General features: G+C 30.3%; 2 protein-coding genes across 3 annotated transcripts; both read left to right on the top strand.

Moving 5' to 3' along the window:
* The first annotated feature begins 2,551 nt into the window (after window positions 1–2,551).
* Window positions 2,552–5,620, top strand: LOC107421189 (transcription factor HY5). 2 transcript variants are annotated; one of them, XM_060817790.1, is made up of 4 exons: window positions 2,552–2,787; window positions 3,133–3,313; window positions 3,450–3,678; window positions 5,282–5,620. In XM_060817790.1, the coding sequence occupies exons 1-4, from the start codon at window positions 2,691–2,693 to the stop codon at window positions 5,348–5,350; spliced, it is 576 nt and encodes a 191-aa protein (XP_060673773.1). In that variant the 5' UTR covers window positions 2,552–2,690; the 3' UTR covers window positions 5,351–5,620. The 2 variants fall into 2 exon arrangements, with proteins under 2 accessions (XP_060673773.1, XP_015885857.3); XM_016030371.4 differs by having other exon boundaries at window positions 2,582–2,787; window positions 3,450–3,606.
* An 8,314-nt stretch (window positions 5,621–13,934) lies between these two features.
* LOC107421191 (cellulose synthase A catalytic subunit 1 [UDP-forming]) lies at window positions 13,935–22,758 on the top strand. Its single transcript, XM_016030374.3, has 14 exons — window positions 13,935–14,222; window positions 15,625–15,820; window positions 15,923–16,104; window positions 16,795–16,876; window positions 16,976–17,162; window positions 17,580–17,846; window positions 17,935–18,280; window positions 18,756–18,893; window positions 18,993–19,118; window positions 19,594–19,806; window positions 19,909–20,173; window positions 20,562–20,758; window positions 20,886–21,236; window positions 21,770–22,758. Exons 1-14 carry the CDS (start codon window positions 14,142–14,144, stop codon window positions 22,355–22,357), a joined length of 3,219 nt encoding a protein of 1,072 aa, XP_015885860.2. The 5' UTR covers window positions 13,935–14,141; the 3' UTR covers window positions 22,358–22,758.
* Window positions 22,759–23,129: the final 371 nt, after the last annotated feature.

Genomic DNA, 23,129 nt, shown 5'->3' with positions numbered 1-23,129 from the left:
TATAAAATGAGTATTATTAATCCTAGAACTTTAAAAATGACATTTTTAAGCAAGTAAAAATGAGGATAATAAATTATAAACAATTCAATTAATAAATTAAAAAAATTCAAGTGCTTCATAATTATTAATTCAATACCATTTATATATAATTAATATTAAAATTGGTAATTAGATTGCATTTAATTTCATTTGCTTTTTTAAATATAAAAAAACATTAAAAAAAAGTCAATTATTTAAGGCATGCTGGTCCAAGACACTTAAATAACGTCTATTTTTCTTCTAAACACCAAAATTATAATTTTTAAATAGTAATAATAAATTTGAAAATTGATTGTGAAATTGACGAAGTCTGAAAAAAATTACTTTTATTTTCTAAAAGATAATAAAATAAATCTGACTGAGACAAATAATACTCTTTTGAAATAATAATTATTTTTTGGAGCAACTTAAGCTTGAATATAATTATTTATTTTGGAAATAAATAATTTTTTCTTTGAATGAATAAGGGTATAAATAAAGCTTGATTCATAATATTTAAATTCAGAAGGCTGGTGACCATACATAATCAATTTTCAAATTAATTTAAATTATAATATTTTAATTTAGAACAATGGCTTAATTTTAGGAATTAGAAAAAATTTTATATTCATCATTAAAAACAATATTTGTGCCGTTGTAAGGTTTTAAAGGTTTTCATCTATAAATAGGTAATAGAACATGTAATTTTTCAACTCCTAATCAATTAGACATACAACTATTAAAGAATATTTTCTCTTTAATTTCAATTTTTATTAAATATTTTTTTGTTCTCTAAAAAAAATTTTTTTTTTTTGTCTCACTTAGCTGAGTAAATTTATATTTAAAGTCTTTTTTGTTACATGGCATTTGAGAATTTTTAATTTGTTTGTTTTCTACAAATTATTTTAATTGCCTAATTTTTATCGAATTTGTTTTATGTAATTTTTATTATTTTATTATCATATTCTCTTTATTTTTCTAATTAAATTTAGAATGGCATTCTCGTACCATTAAAAAATATGTCCAAATTGTTTGATTTTTGTAAAACTACCAAAAAATATCAATGAAAATTGTAAAATTAATAACAACCTATCAATAATATCAATAATTTTTAGTCTGTACTTATTAAAAATAATATAATTAATTAATTTGATTTGATTTAAATATAATTAATTTTTAAAATTATCTATTACAATTATACATATTATATATCACCTGAAATCGATACTAGTATATATGTATATAACCAAATTTCTATTAGATCAATTTGATAGTTTTAGCATCAAGATTTTATTTTTCAACCATTAAACCATTTTAAATATTAAAATTAAAAAATTTATTTATGATCATATGAGTTTTCTAAAGGTTCATTTTGTTCAAATAATATATATATTTTATTAGTAACTAAATTTTAAATCTTTATTATTATTTGATTTGATTTAATGGGTAATAATAGAAGATTCTACATAAAAATCATCATTGATCTATTGTTAACTCGACTCTCTATATATAATATATTCATATATATATATATTGAACATAAGCAAGATTTTTTTTTCTTTTATAATATCATACCATTAAATTGATAGATTAAACAGTGCTTAAATCATAAACATAATTACCTACAGCTTTTCAATGTTTATAGACCTTTAATATATATAATAACAGTCAAAATAATTTGTTAAATATCTCAATACATTAATTTGTCAAAGGTATAATATCAAAATATATGTATATATACATATATATATATATATATATAAGCGACATTATTTTTAAAGAATCATTGCTCAGCATTTACCAACCATATGCCTTGTTCTTTTTCTTCGTTTTCTCAAAATCAAATATGCCTCGATGACTTGACATGCCTTGCGGACATGTAATATTTTCTGTCTCTAATATGAGTTTTGTTCAAAACAATACAAGTAAAGAAAAAATATAATTGGAATTTGTAGGTATATGATATTATCTTGCTCAACTCACCTACCTTTATCATCTCTGCTTTTCTTTAAATCTTTTTTTTTTTTTTCCCCTTGTTTTCAAGAATGTAATCTTTTTTGGCAATACGAATATGATCTGTTTATGGGAATGAAAGCTTAAATATGGTGAAAAAGGACAACAATCATTGAAATTAATGTAAAACCAACAAATAAATAAATAAAAACATGATAAATAAAATATAAACTCAAAGTACCAACTTGCACGAGCGTTGCACGTGCAGTACCTTGTAGAAGATATTCAAAATCATATAGTAATTTCGTAAAAGCAACCATTTTTTTTTGTTTGTGTTTTTTTTTTTTCTTCTTTCCTCGAAATGGAGAAACACTAGTACTTTCAGCCAGCACATAATGTGGTCCCGGTTCATTGCATGTCAATCCCAACCTCCATGCCATCCGTTCGATCAGCTTTCAATCTAACGGTCAAAAAACCTCCACGATCCTTCCTCTCAAACCTTTGATACATCCCACTCCTCATGGCTCATATCCCTCCACGCTCTCACTTGCAGAGCCGTCGATCTTCAAAGATTTCAACGGCCAAGAAACAATTTAGAGCACACTGTCTCTCTTGATTTAGTCACCGTAACATTAATATCCCGCTCTTTTTCCCTACTCTATCTGAAAAATACCAGTGGAATTCTCACTTTCTTGCTTCTCTCTTTGTTTCTAGACAAAATGCAAGAGCAAGCGACAAGTTCAATCGCTGCAAGCTCTCTACCTTCAAGCAGTGAAAGATCTTCCAGCTCTGCTCTTCAAGTTGAAGTTAAAGAAGGTCTAATTTATTTTTCTTTCTCACTAATCATTTCGTTAATTAGAAGTTGAGCAATCAACTTTCAATGTTATTATTCTTTTTTGTTTTTGATTTATTTTTCTTCTTGGTTTCGAGGAATTTGGAAATTTCCCATCTGGGTTTTGTATAGCTTGGGTTTTCCTCGAATGGGTTTTTGTAATATTTTGCCGGGAATTTCATTTCCAGAGTATAACTGTCTTTTTTATTAATTTTTTATTTTTATTTTTTACTTTTCTTAGGAACGGCCTCGTTGGATTTTTCTTTGCAGCTTTTGAGAATGAAATTTGATAATAAATATATGTAATTTTTTCTGGTCTAACCAATTAGGAATGGAAAGTGATGAGGAGATCAGAAGAGTGCCGGAGCTAGGTGGTGAATCAGCCGGGACTTCGGCCTCCGGAAGAGACACCGGTTCAGTGGCCGGTCCAGACCGGATTCAAGCCACCGGAGAAGGTCAAAGAAAGAGAGGAAGAAGCCCAGCTGACAAGGAAAGCAAGAGACTTAAGAGGTAATTGAATTTTGCACCGCTAACGTGTTTCTTCTGTACTGCACTTTTAGCCGTTTTATGTGGGACCAGTGGCTTTTTGGTAATATTGTCTTCTTCTTTTTTTGAATAACAATATTTATATATAAAAAAAAAAAAGATTGCTGAGGAACAGAGTTTCAGCACAGCAAGCTAGGGAGAGAAAGAAGGCATATTTGAATGACTTGGAAACCAAGGTTAAAGATTTGGAGAAGAAGAACTCCGAATTGGAAGAGAGGCTGTCCACTTTGCAGAATGAGAATCAGATGCTAAGACATGTATGTCAAAACTTCCATATCCCACATCATCATCATCATCATGATTCATCACCATCAATAGCATTATCTTTGGTATAATTGTCTTTTCCTAAGGGCATTTTCGGTTTTACAAAAATATAATGCCCGTTTCTCATAAATTTACTATAATGTTTCTATGTAGAAAAATCTTAGGGGGTAATTTGGGAAATAAAAAATGTAGAGGAACTAAAACGTAATGCTGAGATGGATGAAGATGGGCACCGTCTACAGTCTAATCACTTTATGAAAAAGTATAAAATGGTTATGGGCCTAACATGATTGAAGTACATGGGTGGCTGACCTGCCCAAGGACCCATTACTCAAATGGTATTATATTCCATCCAATTCTTGGTTTGGTTGTCAACAAAAAGTTAGGTACAAAACCCTTACCAACCACCATATATTTCTCCCTTTAGTCTTGCTCGATTTTGTGAAGCACTTTTCCGTTGCCCATCATTTCTGACAAGCCACCATGCCTATTGGGTTATGTTCAAGTGGGGTTTTGACATTGGAATGACGATAAAATCTTAGGGGCATTTACCAATATATTTAGTGGGCGTTGCTAGGACTGAAAACTAGCCTAAATATGGAAACACATGAATGTTATGATGAGATTGATGTTGCTTTTGGATGTGAGAGCACAGAGAAAAGGATTTGAGGTTTAAGTTTTAGGGTAAATTGTTTATGAGAATTTAAGACTGTTTCACTTTTTTGTGGTAGTTCGAAATGATTTTAATTTGAAATGTTTAGAAATAATGTGCTTTCTTCCTCATTCATGTCAAAAATGTGGGTAAAGTTCTTTTTCTTACGTATTTATGTAGTTGAATCTGTTCGAAAAAAATAATTGGGTAGTGAAACCCATATTATTCCTCATTTAGATTCAAATATCTAGAAGTAGCTTTTTTTTTTTTTTTTTTTTTTTTTGGGGGGGGGGGGGGTGTAATAAGAAAAGTAGCTTATATTTATGTTTATGTGCCAGGATTTTCATATATATATATATATATATATATATATTTGGGTTTTATCTATTTCTAGTTCTTTTTATCAATGAAACCCAACCAAGGTTATACTTGATGTGTTTGTTTTTCAAAAAACAAGTCTTGGAAGATCTAATTGTGACTGATAGATTTGTGTTTATTCTTTGATTTCAAACATTTTTATCTTAATTTAAAAAATCATAATGTTTGGGTTAATTATTTTGGCCTTGTTTAAATCAAATTCTATTCGTTTCAACAATGTCACTTTTACACCCTTTATAGCCTCTGGGGTGTGGGTGGTAGAAAACGTTATGGAAGATATTTAACAACAAGGGAGGATGAGTTTCTTATGAACTCAATCTCAAGAGTGAAACAATAATATGGATTTTGATATAAAAATAAAATTTGTTAATTTATTTTATGTAAGTTAGAAGTACTCACTAGTCGCTGAACACTTTTATTCATTTTCAGAAAACGTACATAACTACATATAAATGAGCACAGAGGTATTTGATAGTTTGTACCTATGGTTTTAACTTAGGTATTAGCCTCTGTTCTGTATCCTGAGTTTTTGAATTCTCCCAACCCCACAACTGGGCATTATATCTGGCAGCATATTTTCTTATTCCCACCCTCCTTATTTAATATAACATTTATGGTTTATAACATGTATAATGCAGATATTGAAGAACACAACAGCAAGCCGGAGAGGAGGAAGTAATAGTGCAAATGCGGATGGGGCTTTGTAGAAAGAGAGTGGATGGTTCAGGGGACATAGTAAGGGGTAATAAGGGGGAACTGAATGTATAGAAAAAGCTTTATTATTATTATTATTATTCTACCGGGGAAAAAAAAAAGAAAAAAAAAAGAAAGCTTTATTATTATTTTTATTGTTATAAAGCTTAAATTGAAATACCACAAGAATATTGGAACCTCCACATATATCCACATGCCTAGCTAAATCTAGATCACTTGTACGTTTGCTATAAAAACCCTTAAAAAGCTTACTCATTTCATCACCATCTTTTGCTGCATTTTGCAAATATGGAAGGTTTATGCTACTGTCCAGTGACAGGCTACTGTCTTTTTGCAAAGACGTCGAGTTTAAATCACCATCCTTGATATGAAAAGAGAAAATTATAAACCATCTGCGCTTTTTTGTTAAATAAAATGTAAATTTATGTTGGGTTTTTTAAGTGACGATTTTTGTGTTGTGAACTAGCCGTGAGCAATGATTAATATTTTTATTTTTTGGGGGGCTAAAAAGCAATTATTAATCATGAATTTAGCGTTAGACTGTTGGAATAATAAATCAAACTTGGTTTTTGACATTTTAAGAGTTTGCTTAAGTTAATCTAGGTTTGTTTGTTAAGTCATTAATATTGAATAGCGAAAAGATGTGATTAATGATGATGCACTTTAAGAGGCTACCATGTTGAGAGTTGTCAATGATAGTGGTGTGTTTCTTCTTGGGCAGCCTAGCAAAAGGTTGGGGAAGGCGTGTCTAGGCGTGAGGCACAGTGAAAAAGCCTTGCATATAAGCGAGCATCGAAAAAGGTGGTCATTTGAAAAGGTGCCAGTCTAGCGTCAAAATATGTGCATTTTTATTTATGTTTTTTCATTTATTTAATTTTTTGTAAGTTTTTAATTCTTTTAATTTAAATTTTTAATATTAAATATACTAATGAAGTTAAAATATACCTTATTATTTTTATAAAGTTAAATATTCATATAAAAACCAAGTAATTGTAAAATTTATTATTTTAAAATTTATTTTCTGTTGAAAACTTGAAAATTATATAGTTTAATATTTATTTTTGTTGGATATTTGAAAATATAAAATTTCAATATATATGTTATCATTAGTTATTACTAAATTATTTTAATTTTATACATAAGGGTGATATACACTTATATATTTAAGATATATATGTATATATATTATATTATTGATTTAATGATTTTAGAATAATTAAAATAGTAAAATATATATATATATATATATATATATATATATATATATATATATATATATATATATATATATATATATATATATATATATATATGAAACTCCTTATTATATTTAGGCTTTGCTTAGGAATGTATAAACTCATAAACCTTGAAGTTTGATATGAATTTAGACTTGATCTCTTTGTTTAGCCATGACTACTTTTTAGAATTTTGATTTTAAATAAAGTTAAAAATTTGATTTGAGTTTTTAGTCTACTTTTTAGAACTTTGATTTTAAATAAAGTTAAGATTCGATTTGAGTTTTTAGGAGTTACCTACATCTTCAACTATCTTTAATTTTCCATATGTTTGGCTATTTATTCTCATACAAATTGGTATCAAAGCTGAAGCTAAATAGCTTTAGCAAAATAAACGAAGAAAGTAGAAAAGAATAATGAGATTTTGGTAAAGGAACTGTATGTGGATGTGGGGTGTATGATATGAAAGGTTGTTGATAATAGGTATAATTATTTTGACCCGTTGCAGGTAGCTGCCTGAAGAATTATAAGAAAGTATATTTGGGGGGTATTATTATTATTATTATTATTATTTAAGGTAAGTAACTGCGGTCATGTGGTGTGGACAAAGGTGAAAAGTGTATATCCATATTGCCGACTATTGTCTATAAGACTATAACTTTTCTTGATCAAGGTTTTACTCAGGGCCGATCCAAAAATCTTGTAAAAAGAAGAGTAAATTTTAAACGTTAATTTTTTCAATGGAATTGGTTTCTTTAAACTTTATTACTAATTGAGTGGGTTTTGAACATATTAATTTGGATAAAATTAAAACATTATAATAAAACATGAACATTATACTCCACACATCTTTTTTAGTTTTTGATAAAGGAGGTGGAGGATTTGATTTTTGGATTCTTACATAACAAAATAATGGTTTTGCCATTGGTTGTCCCATAGAGGCCTTCACAATGTTTTTTTTTTTTCCCTTTTTTTTTTTTAAATACATTGAAAGTGAGATATTAGATTTTGGGATCATTATATAACAAAAAAAATGGTTTTGCCATTAGTTGTTCTAATAGGGCCATCAAATTATAAGTTAGAAATATTAATTTAATAATTTTTTTAATAAAACAAAAATAACATGACGTTTACAAAATTGAACCACAAACAAATATATAGGAAATAGACTATCAAAATTTTAATATATATATATATATATATTAAAATCAAAATTACCTGTACAATATAAAACTACAATATTTATCATCTATTACATTATTAAATATCAAAAGTTTTATTTTCCATGATGAATAGATGATTTAAAAGGTTAAAGATTAAATTTAGAGGATAAAAATATAATATATCTAAAAGTTTGTGGTTAACTTTTTAGCGGGGCTAAGTATGAATTTTTTGGTAAAAATCATTAAAGATCTTGGGGCTCTTACCTGCCACGCCTTGTATTCACACCTAGCTTTGCCCCATTAGCTTTTTTCTGCAAGTTGTTCCACCAACTTTGATTATAAGGTTTTAAGGAGATAGATTAGCATATATATTTAACTTAATTTCATCCATTTTCTTTGAGATTTAATTTAAATATAATTTTATTTTTTAAATTTTAAATAATTATATTTATCTTTCCTTATTATTTCATTCAAAACCTTCAAAATAGTTTTATTTATACTTTTTGTAAGAGTGCTAGTTATAATTTATAAAATTTGAGGAACTAAATTGAAATTTATGAAAACTTAAAGAGATCTAGATGAAATATTCTGCCATATTTCCAGATTAATTACATTTTGATATTTTCAACTTTCGAGATTTTACAATGTAGATTTTTAACTTTTCAATTTAGCTTTTAGCCTTGTAATTTTTTTAATTTGTTACAATTTAAACCTTATTTGACTTTTGACCATATAATTGATATTAAACTATATCATTTTTAAAACTAGAAGATATTGAAATGCAAAATATTAAAATAATTATTAGAATTTTCACTTTAATACCATTTATTATTAAAAAAGAAGTTAGTATACACGTATGATTAATATTAAATTATATTAAATTTCAAATTAAAAATGTAAATTCTTAGAGCTGGTTTTAAAATTTTGCAATTTGATATCTTCTAATTCAAAAGTTGATATAATTTAATATTAATCATGTAAGATTGTTGATAATCTTCTTAGTCAAAATTTAAAAAGGTTTAAATAGTAGCAGTTTAAATAATCATAGGTTAAAATTATAAAATTAAAATGTTAAAGGTCTAAATTGTAAAATTTTGAAAATTAAAAATTTTCAAAATAAAACTAAAGCTATTATTTTATATTGCACGAAAATCATATATATATATATATATATATATTTTTAATTTCAATATGTTATTATTTCACTAGGTTTTCCTGTTAAATTTTTAATCAAGATTATTCTACATATGGTGTATATGTTTTCTCAAACAATGTATGGTGGATATCTAAATCGAATATTATGAATATATAGATGCCACAATTGTCTTGTAACTCTAACATTGATTCTCATAAACTTAAACATTTATAACTTATGTAACCACCACTTAACGATTGATTTTCATCGTTATATCTTATAATATATAACTATACATAAGTTATATATATATATATATATATTGAAGGTGGAGGATTTAAACTTAAATCATTATATAAAAAAAAAAATTATTTTTACTACTAAACTGGTATTGCTGGAACGACTGTGTATTTTTTTCTATAAAGAGAATTGTGTAAGCTTAAATAAAGAGTACGAGATCTGAGTGGACAAGCATAATACGACAAGAAAGTTAGATGTATAGGTGCAAGGAGAGTGAATTTTTTTTCCAAAAGACATTTCAGCAAAAGAAAATAAATAAATAAATCTTTCCAAAGACGTACGGATCATGGAGATACTTTGAGTACCCAAAAAAAAAATTATATTTTTGCCCACACCACAAGAGGTACCAAATTGTGGCTGGAGCATTTAATCAGAATTCACTAGCATTCCAAAGGATGAATTTGCTATATATTATGGGTCCAAATACATCTTACATTTTTTTGGTTGTTCTTTACACTATCCAAATCTCTTCCCACAGTTCATTTTTATTTAAAATTGTTAAAACAACCTTCCATCATTTCTTTTTAAAATTTTTCAAACAATTTTTATTTTTCTAGCTTTTCATGTTTCCCCAGCAGCTAAATTTCCAATATCCATGTGTAGTAGCCATTGCGACTTAGAAAACCACCGATCGATTATAGGGGTTTGTGGTACCAAAAACCTCAATTGTTTGGGCCAACGAGAAAGATAAAAAAAATAGTAAAAAACTAATGCGTCTAAAATTCAAATACTACGTTCTTCTCCCACAGCTGGTGGCGGCCCAAATATATTTGAGAATTTGGATTTGCTTAATATTGCAAAGGTAATTTGTGTAGAGATTAGGCGTTACATATAAATATTATGAAGGGTAATCATCTCAATTTTACTGCTACTTCGTTTAAATTTTATACTTTTGAAAAAATCTATATTAATTTTTCTTTTAATTTTTTATATGTTTCAAATAGATCAACTTATCACTTTTATTAAATAATTTTAATAATTAAAAGTCAATGAAAATGAAAAATCTATATTTTATGATTAAATAATATTATAAAAATACAATTTTAATCTTTAGTTATTAAAATTAATTAGTAAAAATTGATAATAATAATAATAAATTAATCTCTCTTGATAAATTAATAATTTTTTAAAAACATAGATTCTAAATAAAATAATAAAATAATTGAAACAATATAAATGAATATTTTTTAATTATGAAAGTATTCATCAGTGATTTAAAATGGCTCGTTTAGATTTAGACCATGCCTTGGCATGCCTAAGCTCTAGGCCTTAAGAAAACGCCCCACCTTAGGGCAAGGCTTGTATAAAGCCCGTCGATGCTATGTTGATTGCTTAATATGTGTCTTAGCACCATAGGGTATGACCTTTTTTTTTTTTTTAATATCAAATTTTTAAAATTAAGTTTTCTTATTTAAAAAAAAATGAAAAATAAGAAATTAAAAAAAAATGAAAAAAGGAAAAAAAATTTAAAAAATTAATGTTTAAAAAATGGAAAGAAATATTTGGCAAAATACTTTGGCACCTATTTGGTTCACCTTTTTTAAATATATATATACAATAAATTGCATATTTACAATAAGGAACAAACTATAGTATGATGAAGAGTTAGGCAAGAGTTTGTTTAACTGCAGTTTATATCTAAATTCTATATTGTAGAAATTTTTAATTAATATAGACAGTTAATACATATAAGGATAATTTTTTTTGTTGGAAATTTAGAAATATAAAGTTTTCATAAATACATTATTGGAAACCTAGAATGTACACTATTTTTATGAATTTATTATGAATTATGTTTGTAATTGATGCTGATTGCATGTTTTTTTTTTTTTTGGGTAACATAGACTTATATATATTTTTTATATAATTAAAATAATAATAACAATAACAAAACAACTTGTTATGCATAGGCTTTGTTTATGTACGCATAGGCTTATAAAGTTTCAGGTTTAATCTCACTATTTTATCACACCTTATATCTTTTATAACTTTGATACTTATACCGGTAGAAAAAAAAATATAAGATAATAAATCAATATAAGATATAGATATTATTATTCATATTTACAATTAAAAAGTCATATATTTGAAACACTAAGATTAAAACAAATTGTTGTAAAGGATAAAAAAAAATTGCAGACATACAAAAATACGTACAATCAAATAAATTAAGAATCTTCACAAATTTTCTTGGTAACATGTATGTGATATTTTTCTTCAAATTTGTCCCAATCTATTAAGCTAAGCAATAAACTTCATTTTTGTTTGGTGTATATATATATATATATATCTATTTTAATCTTCATTTTTGTTTGGTGTGTATATATATGTATTTTAATGTGTTGAATACGAATGCAATATTACAAATAAGATAATTTAACTACTTGTATTAACGCATTTAAGTTTTTTTTTTTTTTTGAATAAGAAAAACATTACAAAACTATTGTAAAATTCACTTAAAATTTTTTAAGAGCACCGTCCCCATTCCCAACATTGCTTTTGTTGTTGAACCATCAGAAATGAACCTTATATTATGAATATTTTATTATATGCATTAGATGCATGCATATTCTATGAGTGTAATTCACAAACAATCAATATATATATATATATATATTTTACATATATATTGTAAATTGTATGAATTTATATGAAACGTTATTAGTATAATAGCATTTTTTATATAACCATTTTATTTTCTGTGTGAACATCCGCCCCCTCTTTTTCACTTGTATAACCATTTTACTTATATAATAATTGTAGGTGTGTTTTTTTATTTTATTTTATTATTATTATTATTATTATTTTCAAAAAGTGGTGTCTAAAAATATGAAAAAAAAAAAAGGCAAGGAAGGGGTATAGCTGTAATTTGAAGGAAACTGAAAATACAAAAATAAAAGCAAGGTACAATTGAGTCCACCGACAGGCACTGAAGAAGTAGTGAATAGAAGCAACTGGCAACAACCGGTGGACTAGTCGGTACAGCCTGTTCACAACCAACGTATTATTGAAAAAATAATATAATTAGTAATTTGTTAGAAGAAATATCAAAAAGAAATAATTTTATTTTGGTGAATATTATAAAATATAATGATAAGTTATTAGAAGATTGTCCCATTTCCGACAGTGACTGACTAACATGCAAGTGGGGACGTGTGAAAATTCTATTGGTGGCCTTCTTTGAAGTCAATCTGGCCGCGAACTGTTATGCGGCTTATGAGGTTGACTCGGCTTAAACGGCTACGGCTACGCAATGAACCGCTGGCTTTGATTGGAAACAATGAAACTTGCTATTTTTTATCTATACTGTTACCAGAGAAAGAAAGACAAAAAAATTATAAGAATAATAATAGGAAAAAGTGATATGGGGAACGTAAATCTAAAAAATAAGAACGAAGAAATTACGTGTAAATAATTTTCTTAAACATATTTTGAAAGTCAAAAATAAGAAAATAATTTTTAAATACATTTTTGTGATTAGTTTCTAAAACTAAAATATTTCAAATAAAAAACTATAAATGGATAGTAAAAAAATTAGTGTTCGTTTGATTACATTGATGTTCTTGGTTTTCAAAATTTTTTCTTAAAAAGCTTTTTTTACATGTAGAATTGACATTATGTATTGGTTAGTCGTTTTTCACCTAATCATAAAATCAAAACCAAAGAAAAAAGAACATTGAAAAATATCATTTCAATTTGTTCATAAAAGTAGACTCATTCTGATATATTATATATATTTTTAAAACTATTACAGATTCTTATTACAAAAATTTCATTTGTATATAATTAGTATTTCTAATAACAAAAAAACCAAAAAGGAAATGATCTTGTTTTTGTTAGGAAATTTTAAACGTAACTAAAACATTATTGAACCTGCTAAACAAACACAAACTAGAAAGAGTGATAAACACAACAAATATCTTTAATGATTATTCCATCATAACTACATGTTGGTAAAGGAGTGGGTTTTATTCAAGTTGAATAGGCATATGTATAACTATTGCATTCAAGTTTGTTTTTATGTACTTTACCTTCTGCATGAAAAGTAAAAGTGCATGATTCATCTTTCCTTTAACTCTAAGGAACACTCAGAACATGTTATCATTCAACAATGAGCATAAGGGCTTTTTTTTTTTTTTTAATAAAAATAATTAAATAATCATACTTTCAATAAGTACAAGTATTAAAAGGGTTATTGTCTTCTTATTCACGTAAAAAAAGGTTATTATCTTATTGACTACGCCTTTTCAATTTTGATTATACTTTCATGAAAGAAAATGTTGTGAAATATGGAATGAATTATTATAATAAATTAAAAAAATAAATGAATTATTAAATTAGTTTATTTCATACAAATCATCTCTTTTCATGAGTTAGTTAGAATTTATAAACATCAATCATTATCAAAAATATTGCACAATAACCATTTATAGGATTTATGTAATAGTTATTTTTATAAATTTTTATTTGAAAATTAAAAATTTAAATTTAAAATTATTGTCTAAAGATTCCCCCCAAAAAAAAAAATCTAAAAATAGTAATTTTGCTACTAAACTATTATGTTAGAACAAATTAAAAAATAAAAATAAAAATCAGCCAGCTGGAAGCAGAAAATGACTCACAACAGCCATGACCATTTTACAAAGACTAACCAAAGCAGAAGTGGGTAGATGAGTGGCAACCGGTTCAGCCGGTAAAATAAAAATAAAATAGTCCACCAAATGGAGTAATAAAAAGACAAGCAAACGGATTAGCTGCAAGCAGTAGAAAGAGAAAGAGAGAGAGAGAGAGATGGCGTCTTGAGTGGGCGAAGAATTCAGAGACTTTACCCATTTCTTTTCCTCTGCTTTCTCTCACGCGACATTGTGATCGGAAAAATAATATCATAGATCCGTTTCGATTCTGAAAAAAAGAACAATAATTAGAGGAAGCTGAGGAATCAAAGGCAAACATGCAGGCCAATGCAGGAATGGTGGCTGGCTCTTACAAGAGGAACGAGCTCGTCAGGATTCGCCACGATTCCGATAGTGGGGTTTGTATTTGTTTACCACTACCCTTGATTTTTTTTTTTTTTTGGTCCTTGTTACTGTTTCTAGATCTGACTGGTAACTGTGTTTAACCGAGTCTTAGTCGATAATTATATGTTTGCCTGCATTTTGGGTAGAAATTTGTTGTAGTTGTAATTGCGATTGGACATTTCAGCTGACATTTTCAGTTGGAAAGTTGTTGTTGTTGTTTTTATTTTTTATTTTTATTTTTTTTTCCAAATAATTTTTATATTTTCTAAATGTTTGGGTTTCGGTGCTTGGATCTGAGTGTTGATTGAGTTAAGAGTGAGTTTGAGCTCCAAGTTCTTTTATCTTTTTCTAACTTCGGCACATAAATAAGGTGTAGTGGATTTTTCTCTAAAATAATGGGTATTTGTCGGTGCTGGGTTTGATATGGGGTCGCATAGATCTTTCGATGCTTGTTTTTCTTCTACTATGGTTTATTGGAATGGTGGATGTGATTTCTCGGAGGGCTAAAAATGTCAATATCATTCTGGATTTGGGGATTGTCCAGTTTTTTCGTACTCCTTTTATTTTGCTACGCTTTAGTGTTTTTTTGTTTTTTTTTTTAATTAATTAATTAATTAATTTTTTTTTCCTTCCTTTTTTCTTTTTCATAATTTCGCTTCTTTTGGTTTGGCCTTGTAGGATTCGAGTGTTTGTAGCCAATCTGAGTTAAATCAGTTTTTACGCTTTGAGCTAGATTTTTGCATTAGTGTGACAGTTGTAAAGAGTTAATAAATTGACGAAATATTTTCTTTTTACTAATAACAAAAAATCGTAAGTTGCAGTTTTGTCAAATGAATATTTTATCTCTTTATAGGGGTAGAACACAGAATATCAATCTACATTAATGGATTTATACAGATTATCTAGACCATATATAATAAATAAGTTATTTTTATCGTTGGATAATATTAGCATCACTGAATCTTAAAATATGTCAAGTTATAATTGGTTAGTAGTGGATAGCTAACTCAAACATACGGTGATGGTATAATATATTCTTCTCTAGATATGGGCATATGTAACATATTGGCAAAAGAGAATATAAAATTGATTTGATTTTCTTCCTATCAAATTGGGGGAAAAAAAAAGATTTGCTTTCTAAGAAAGAATGAGCATGACTTAATTCATTATGGTATTTTTTCCTTAAATTTTAATATTTTGTTTTATTAGTTTCTGTTTAATTCTTCTCCTTTATTTTTATTTTTACTTTTATTTCGCTACTTGGCGGGGGCGCCATTATTTTCTACTATATAATTGTTTTTTTTTTTCCCCCTTTAAATATATATATTTCCATATATATCTATATATATATATTTATACGTATTCATTTCTAAATGGTGTAATTTTTAATCCCCCTATCGGCATTTGGAAATGCAGCCCAAACCCGTGAAGCATTTGAACGCCCAAATATGTCAAATCTGTGGTGATACTGTTGGACTGACAGCCACTGGTGATGTGTTTGTTGCCTGCAATGAGTGTGCCTTTCCAGTTTGTCGGCCTTGTTATGAGTATGAAAGGAAAGATGGGAACCAGTCTTGTCCCCAGTGCAAGACCAGATATAAGAGGCACAAAGGTTAGCTGTTGTTTCGGTATATGCCATTTGGATTAATTTTATTCTTTTGAATTTGCACCTGTTTGCGTTGGGACTGAAATTAATGTGATTAACGTTTTTCAGGGAGTCCTAGAGTTGATGGAGATGATGATGAAGATGATGTTGATGATCTGGAGAATGAGTTCAATTATGCCGAGGGAAATAGCAAGACAGGACGTCAATGGCAAGGAGAAGATGCTGATCTCTCGTCTTCCTCTAGACATGAATCTCAACAGCCCATTCCCCTTCTCACTAATGGGCAGCCGGTATCTTAATAACCCAATCTCTTATTTATTTATTTTTATTTTTTTAACCCACGTATGTCTGTGATTATCAATATAAGCTACAATGCCTGATCAACCAATTTTTGTTTGGAACTATTCTATCCTTATGATACAAGCTTGTACTTGGAACCTGCTTCCACTGTTTGTTCATTGCATTTGCACTGAATGTTCTGCATTAGCTTGGTATTCTCCGTGTTTATTATAAAATGGGTGCTTCAATGAGTTTGAAAAGGAAGATGGGTAGTATCTTGCCATTAGATTTTTATTTGGTTTATTGTGAAATGGTCGCTTCACTATATTTATTTAATGTAAAAATGTTTTTAATTTCTGTTTTGTATTGTTTATGAGTGTGTTTCTTGGCGGAGGTGAAGGGGGAGGGTGTATTTCACTCATCCAATGAGAAAGGAAATCACAATATACTTATATCTTTGTTGTATTACCATTCTGAATTTTTTACCAACCTTGGTTGAAGGTTCTTTGTGCAATATATTGAGAGGAACCTTTTGGCATTCGGAGGGATGATCTATGTTAACTTTTTGGCTTTTCTGTCAGTGATTGACAGAACAAACAAAAAAAATAAATGGAAGACGGTCTTCCTTTGGCTTGTTACATTCAGTAGGAGTAATTAATGCAACTTTACTTTTCTATTCATGTGCCCATTAATTTATTCAGGTGTCTGGTGAAATTCCCTGTGCTACACCTGATAATCAGTCTGTGAGAACTACATCAGGCCCTTTGGATCCTCGACAGCCAGGTATTGCAGTAATTTCATCGGCAGTCAAATCCTAAGGCATACTTTATTATTTGTATGGCTCATTTGAAAATATATTGACTCTATTTGTTATTGTTACAGTTCCAGTGAGAATTGTGGATCCATCAAAGGACTTAAACTCTTATGGGCTAGGGAATGTTGATTGGAAAGAAAGGGTTGAAGGTTGGAAGCTCAAACAAGAAAAAAATATGATGCAGGTTACCAGTAGATACCCTGAAGGGAAGGGGGACATGGAAGGCACTGGTTCAAATGGAGAAGAACTGCAAATGTAAGCACAATAAGAAAAGCTTTGCATGACCTGCTAATTTGATGGTTGTGATAGCTGATATAAGGATTTTTGATGCCTTGTGAATATTGGCCAGGGAAATCTTTTATATAACCTTGAAAATAAAGAATTTGAATAGCACTTGAATCTTTGTTACTGTTTTCCTGTGTAAATAATGAATCTCTTTAACTATCTAGTGTTAACTACATTTCATTATTATTTCTTATCACCTTATATCATCAATTGTAGTTAATACTTATCTGCAATAATGAAATGTTGGCGTTCAAAATTGTAACTTGGGATCCTAGATGGTAATAAACTTTTTCGTTTGTAATTTGGTCATGCATTAAATTTTATTTTATTTTGTTTGCTGTTTCCTTTAAGATGACACTTTGTATTTTGTATTTTCTTCTTTCTCAGGGCTGATGATGCTAGACAACCTTTGAGTCGTGTGGTGCCCATTCCTTCATCTCATCTGACTCCTTATCGTGTTGTCATCATACTACGACTTATTATTCTGGGATTTTTCTTACAATATCGTGCAACGCACCCAGTGAAAGATGCATACCCGTTATGGTTAACATCGGTTATCTGTGAGATTTGGTTTGCCTTATCTTGGCTCCTGGATCAGTTTCCAAAATGGGCTCCTGTTAACCGTGAGACCTACCTGGACAGGCTTTCTCTGAGGTTGGTTAACTTTGTCTTGTAATCATTGTTTAATTTCAACTTTAGGGACTGGTCTAATTATCTTCTTAACTGTGGTTCTACCGTGTAGGTATGATCGTGAAGGGGAACCATCACAGTTAGCTCCTGTTGATGTTTTTGTTAGTACCGTGGATCCCCTCAAGGAGCCTCCTCTCATAACAGCAAACACTGTTTTGTCCATACTTTCTGTGGATTACCCTGTTGATAAAGTCTCTTGCTACGTATCAGATGATGGTTCAGCAATGCTGACCTTTGAAGCCCTTTCTGAAACTGCAGAGTTCGCTAGAAAGTGGGTGCCTTTTTGCAAGAAACACAACATTGAACCTAGGGCCCCCGAGTTCTACTTTGCCCAAAAGATAGATTACCTAAAGGACAAGATACAGCCTTCTTTTGTGAAAGAGCGTCGAGCAATGAAGGTAAAGTATTCATGTGCCTGATTACATCACCTTTAAATTTCTATGGTGGACTAAAATGTTAAATCTGCTTCTGAGATGTTATCATCTATGCTTTCATTATGACATTACTCTTAGATATGGTATGCATGTAATTATTTACTATTGTCGAAGCCTGGTTCTTTGGAGTTATTCACCTATTTTATTCTGTTTTAAAGAATGTAATCAAAATCATATAATTGATGTAATACTCTTAATCTTAAAATATTGATTTTGAGCAAGATTCATTTAAGTCATTGTGAGGTGGATGCTGGTTGCCAATTCACATCAATAAAATTTGGCTTGAGTAAGTGTGCGAGGTTTGGAATTATGATTGCCATAAAACATCAGTGGTTTCTTTTTTCCTTGATAGAGTATAATTGAAATTCAATTTAAAGTTCAAAGAATGTTAAATGGCAAATTATGATGTCTTCATAAAGCGTCATTTTCTCCTGTACAGAGAGAGTATGAAGAATTTAAGGTGCGCATCAATGCTCTTGTTGCCAAAGCACAAAAAATGCCTGAGGAAGGTTGGACAATGCAGGATGGCACTCCGTGGCCTGGAAATAATCCTAGGGATCATCCAGGAATGATCCAGGTAATAACTAATATCAATTTATTTTTCGTGTACATATAGGATCCCGCATCACTTTTTTAAATTTTCTTACAGAAATTTTTTTTATTTTTCTGAGGACAGGTGTTCTTAGGCCATAGTGGAGGTCTTGATACTGATGGAAATGAGCTCCCTCGACTTGTTTATGTATCTCGTGAGAAGCGTCCTGGCTTCCAGCATCACAAGAAAGCCGGAGCAATGAATGCATTGGTTTGTTCTTACTTCTCTTTTGCTTAACTTACAGTTCTCTTAGAAAATAGTAATGCTAATTCTATACCTTGTTTGTGCAATCAGGAGTCATGATAGGCATTTCCACTATTGGCTTAAATTCGCAGTGTAGTTTTTATGTCCATAAAAGCACTGAAACTCACAGGAATCATAATTTTATTGTATGGTGTCAGTAATTTGTGTTGCATGGACATGGATGTTATACATTACCAAGGATTTCATATTTTAGTTGATCAATTATGTCATAGCATGTGATGATGTGAGAGATGCTGACATTTTTGCTTATGGTGAAATAAGCTGTTATCAAGGATGATATCGTGTCTATAGAAGCATAATCTATTTGTACTTTTCTTTTGTGAAATGTGCCTTGTCGCTCTGTTTGCTTGATAAACCAGAGAAAATTAGAATGGGTCGGATCTATTTGATTTTGACTTGCTTTTTATCATGTGTAATACAGATTCGAGTTTCAGCTGTTCTGACCAATGGTGCATATTTATTGAACGTTGATTGTGATCACTACTTTAATAATAGCAAAGCTCTTAAAGAAGCAATGTGTTTCATGATGGACCCTGCCTATGGGAAGAAGACCTGCTATGTACAGTTCCCACAGCGATTTGACGGCATTGACTTGCATGATCGATATGCCAATCGCAATATTGTGTTCTTTGATGTATGCTTCTCTTGATTCCTGATTACCTTCTAAAGTAGCTCCTCCACATAATGCTTTATTATGCTTCAAACTTGCTTAGATTTGACCTTGATATATTTGCAGATCAACTTGAAAGGCTTTGATGGCATCCAGGGTCCAGTCTATGTGGGAACTGGTTGTTGTTTCAACAGGCAAGCTCTCTATGGGTATGAGCCCGTCTTGACTGAGGAAGATTTGGAACCAAACATTATCATCAAGAGTTGTTGTGGTTCAAGAAAGAAGGGAAAGGGTAAAAATAAGAGCTACATTGACAAGAAGAGAGCAATGAAAAGAACCGAATCGACTGTTCCTATATTTAATATGGAAGACATTGAGGAGGGTGTTGAAGGTTGGTTTTCTTTGAAGTTTATTTTCCTCCTAACACCCATAAATTAATGTATTCTTTATGTGCACTAAATTTCCGTAATGCATATCTAGCTGTGAATTATGGTGGTCCTATTACATCTTTCTAAGACATCAAGAACATCTTTTGGGGTTTCTTTTGGTAATTTAACTTTTTTGCGAGCATCATGCTTTTTAAATTTTTTAGTTATTTTATATTTTTATTTTTTAAAATCGTATGCTAATAATGAAACCCCATGATGGAATAGTGCCTCCATGCTATGCAATGTTGATGTCGGTTCCTCTATTCTGCAGATCCTGCTGAAATTATCAAATGAAGCTGAATGATGGAATAGTGCATCTATATGAGTTGATATGCTTTGTGCGTTTTGCAGGTTATGATGATGAGCGGTCACTTCTAATGTCCCAGAAGAGCTTAGAGAAGCGCTTTGGACAGTCCCCAGTTTTTATTGCTGCCACCTTCATGGAACAAGGTGGGATTCCACCTTCAACCAATCCTGCAACTCTTTTAAAGGAAGCAATCCATGTTATTAGCTGTGGGTATGAAGACAAGACTGAATGGGGTAAAGAGGTCAGTTAAAAGTTATATAGCATCAAGTTTATATTTTCAAAACTAAAATACTTTATAGCATTTAGCTGCTCATTTATGAGAGTTCATTTTTGTTGAGCACTAATTTGAGCTTTCTTTGTTTCAACAGATTGGATGGATCTATGGGTCAGTTACGGAAGATATTTTGACTGGGTTTAAGATGCATGCCCGTGGTTGGATTTCAATCTATTGTATGCCTATTCGCCCAGCATTTAAGGGATCTGCACCCATCAATCTTTCTGATCGTTTGAACCAGGTGCTTCGATGGGCCTTGGGTTCAATTGAAATTTTACTCAGCAGGCATTGTCCCATATGGTATGGTTACAATGGAAGACTGAAGCTTTTGGAGAGAGTGGCATACATCAATACTATTGTGTACCCCCTAACCTCTATCCCACTAATTGCATACTGTATGCTTCCTGCGTTTTGCCTTCTCACAGGAAAATTCATCATTCCTGAGGTAAGACAGTTTCCTCATCTAAAGATACTTATTTTCAAGTGATTCTTGCTAGTTAACCCAAATTGCATTTTCTAAATTTGGTCTGGGACTATTTGTGATGTCAAAGTTCTGGCTAGTGATGTGTGGTGCAGGCTTGATGTGATGATAAATGTTTGACATGAGCCTCACATCAACCTATCTGTGTCAACTTAATATTATTTTTCAACTATCATCTGGAATGCTTTTCAATTTCCGCCCACTTTGAATAACTTAATATATTTGTTTTAAACAAAATTTGTCAGCTTGCACTTGTTTTGGAACAAACTCTCATATTCTCCTGCCTCATCTAGATTGTGGATGCTTTTGTAGTTACTTTACACCATTCCAATGATGTTTTGAGCATGGGTTTCCTACCCTTACAAGTGGTGTATGTTTTATTATGTTGGATGCTAGTTATGAATCATGTTTTATGGCCCTTGTCCCATTAATGAGTCATGATTTATATGCCAGTTATTCATCCAGGCACCCAACAATGAGTTTGTTTTTTTTGGCAGATAAGCAACTTTGCTAGCATGTGGTTCATTCTCCTCTTTGTTTCTATTTTCGCTACTGGAATTCTTGAGCTGAGATGGAGTGGTGTCAGTATTGAAGATTGGTGGAGAAATGAACAGTTCTGGGTCATTGGTGGCACATCAGCACATCTCTTTGCTGTCTTCCAAGGTTTGTTGAAAGTGCTTGCGGGGATCGATACCAACTTTACTGTCACTTCCAAGGCATCTGATGAGGATGGGGATTTTGCGGAGCTTTATGTGTTTAAATGGACATCCCTTCTCATCCCTCCAACTACGGTCCTTATTATCAACTTGGTAGGTATAGTGGCTGGTGTTTCATATGCCATAAACAGTGGTTACCAGTCTTGGGGTCCGCTGTTTGGCAAACTGTTCTTTGCCATATGGGTTATTGCCCATTTGTATCCATTCTTGAAGGGTTTATTGGGTCGACAAAACCGTACACCTACCATTGTCATTGTGTGGTCCATTCTCCTTGCCTCCATCTTCTCCTTGCTGTGGGTGCGTATCGATCCTTTCACCTCTGATGCCACAAAAGCAGCATCGAAAGGTCAATGCGGCATAAACTGTTAGTTCGATCCAAGATAAAATTTTCTCCCTTTTTGGATAAAACACCGTCACTCACCTTCACTTTTGTGTGTATATAACAAGAAGTTGAGGTGTTGAAGTCATATGTTGGATATGTATTTTTTATTTATGTCCAAAAGGAAGTCTGTGAATGAAAAACTGATAGTACCTTTTTGAATCACCATCTACAGGTGGTCTTATGTTTGGTCCCTAGTAAATTAGGTTTCCCAACTTTGATCTTATCATTATTGTGCAGTATTTGTGTTGTTTATTGTCTAGAACATATAGGAACTATTAAAGGAAGTAGTTCGTCTACCAAAGAACGAGAGATTTGTTGAATTATTGCCAATGTATGTGTTAAAATCATTCTACAACTGGTTATGAATACAGATTTTTTCTCAATCAAAGTAGTGCGCAGGAAATATATAGATTTTTTTTTTTTTTTTTTTGTTTTTTTTGGGGGGGGGGGGGGGGGGGGGGGGGGGGCAAGAAAGAGGAAGATAATAGGACTGTAGGAGTGATACTAGAAAAGATAATTCATCTTAACCCTAAAGATTTTAGCCATGATGGTAAAATTCTTTGAGTATTTGTGTTTTCCTTTTCGTTACATGTTAGATCCCAACCTCCAAAGTACGAAACTATCATGGGTTTCCAAATTTTTGCTATGCTTAGTGTTGCATCATCAGTTTTGTTTACCAACTTATTGGAAATATATTAATGGTTGAAAAATCAATATAAATTTGTACCCAAAAAAAAAAAAAAAATCAATATAAATTAA

The sequence above is a fragment of the Ziziphus jujuba genome, chromosome 5, assembly GCF_031755915.1.
Source record: "Ziziphus jujuba cultivar Dongzao chromosome 5, ASM3175591v1".
Taxonomy (NCBI): Eukaryota; Viridiplantae; Streptophyta; class Magnoliopsida; order Rosales; family Rhamnaceae; genus Ziziphus; species Ziziphus jujuba.
Note: the sequence above shows the minus strand (reverse complement) of the source record. Positions and strands in the feature narration are given on the sequence as shown.

Excerpts from the sequence above, each read along its gene's own strand:
- LOC107421189 (XM_060817790.1), top strand. The coding sequence starts at position 2,691 with ATGCAAGAGCAAGCGACAAGTTCAATCGCTGCAAGCTCTCTACCTTCA. Across the intron at positions 3,314-3,449 it reads GAAAGCAAGAGACTTAAGAG|ATTGCTGAGGAACAGAGTTT; the intron begins GTAATTGAATTT and ends AAAAAAAAAAAG. Across the intron at positions 3,679-5,281 it reads CATCAATAGCATTATCTTTG|ATATTGAAGAACACAACAGC; the intron begins GTATAATTGTCT and ends TGTATAATGCAG.
- LOC107421191 (XM_016030374.3), top strand. The coding sequence starts at position 14,142 with ATGCAGGCCAATGCAGGAATGGTGGCTGGCTCTTACAAGAGGAACGAG. Across the intron at positions 16,877-16,975 it reads TTTGGATCCTCGACAGCCAG|TTCCAGTGAGAATTGTGGAT; the intron begins GTATTGCAGTAA and ends TTATTGTTACAG. Across the intron at positions 17,847-17,934 it reads CTGGACAGGCTTTCTCTGAG|GTATGATCGTGAAGGGGAAC; the intron begins GTTGGTTAACTT and ends TCTACCGTGTAG.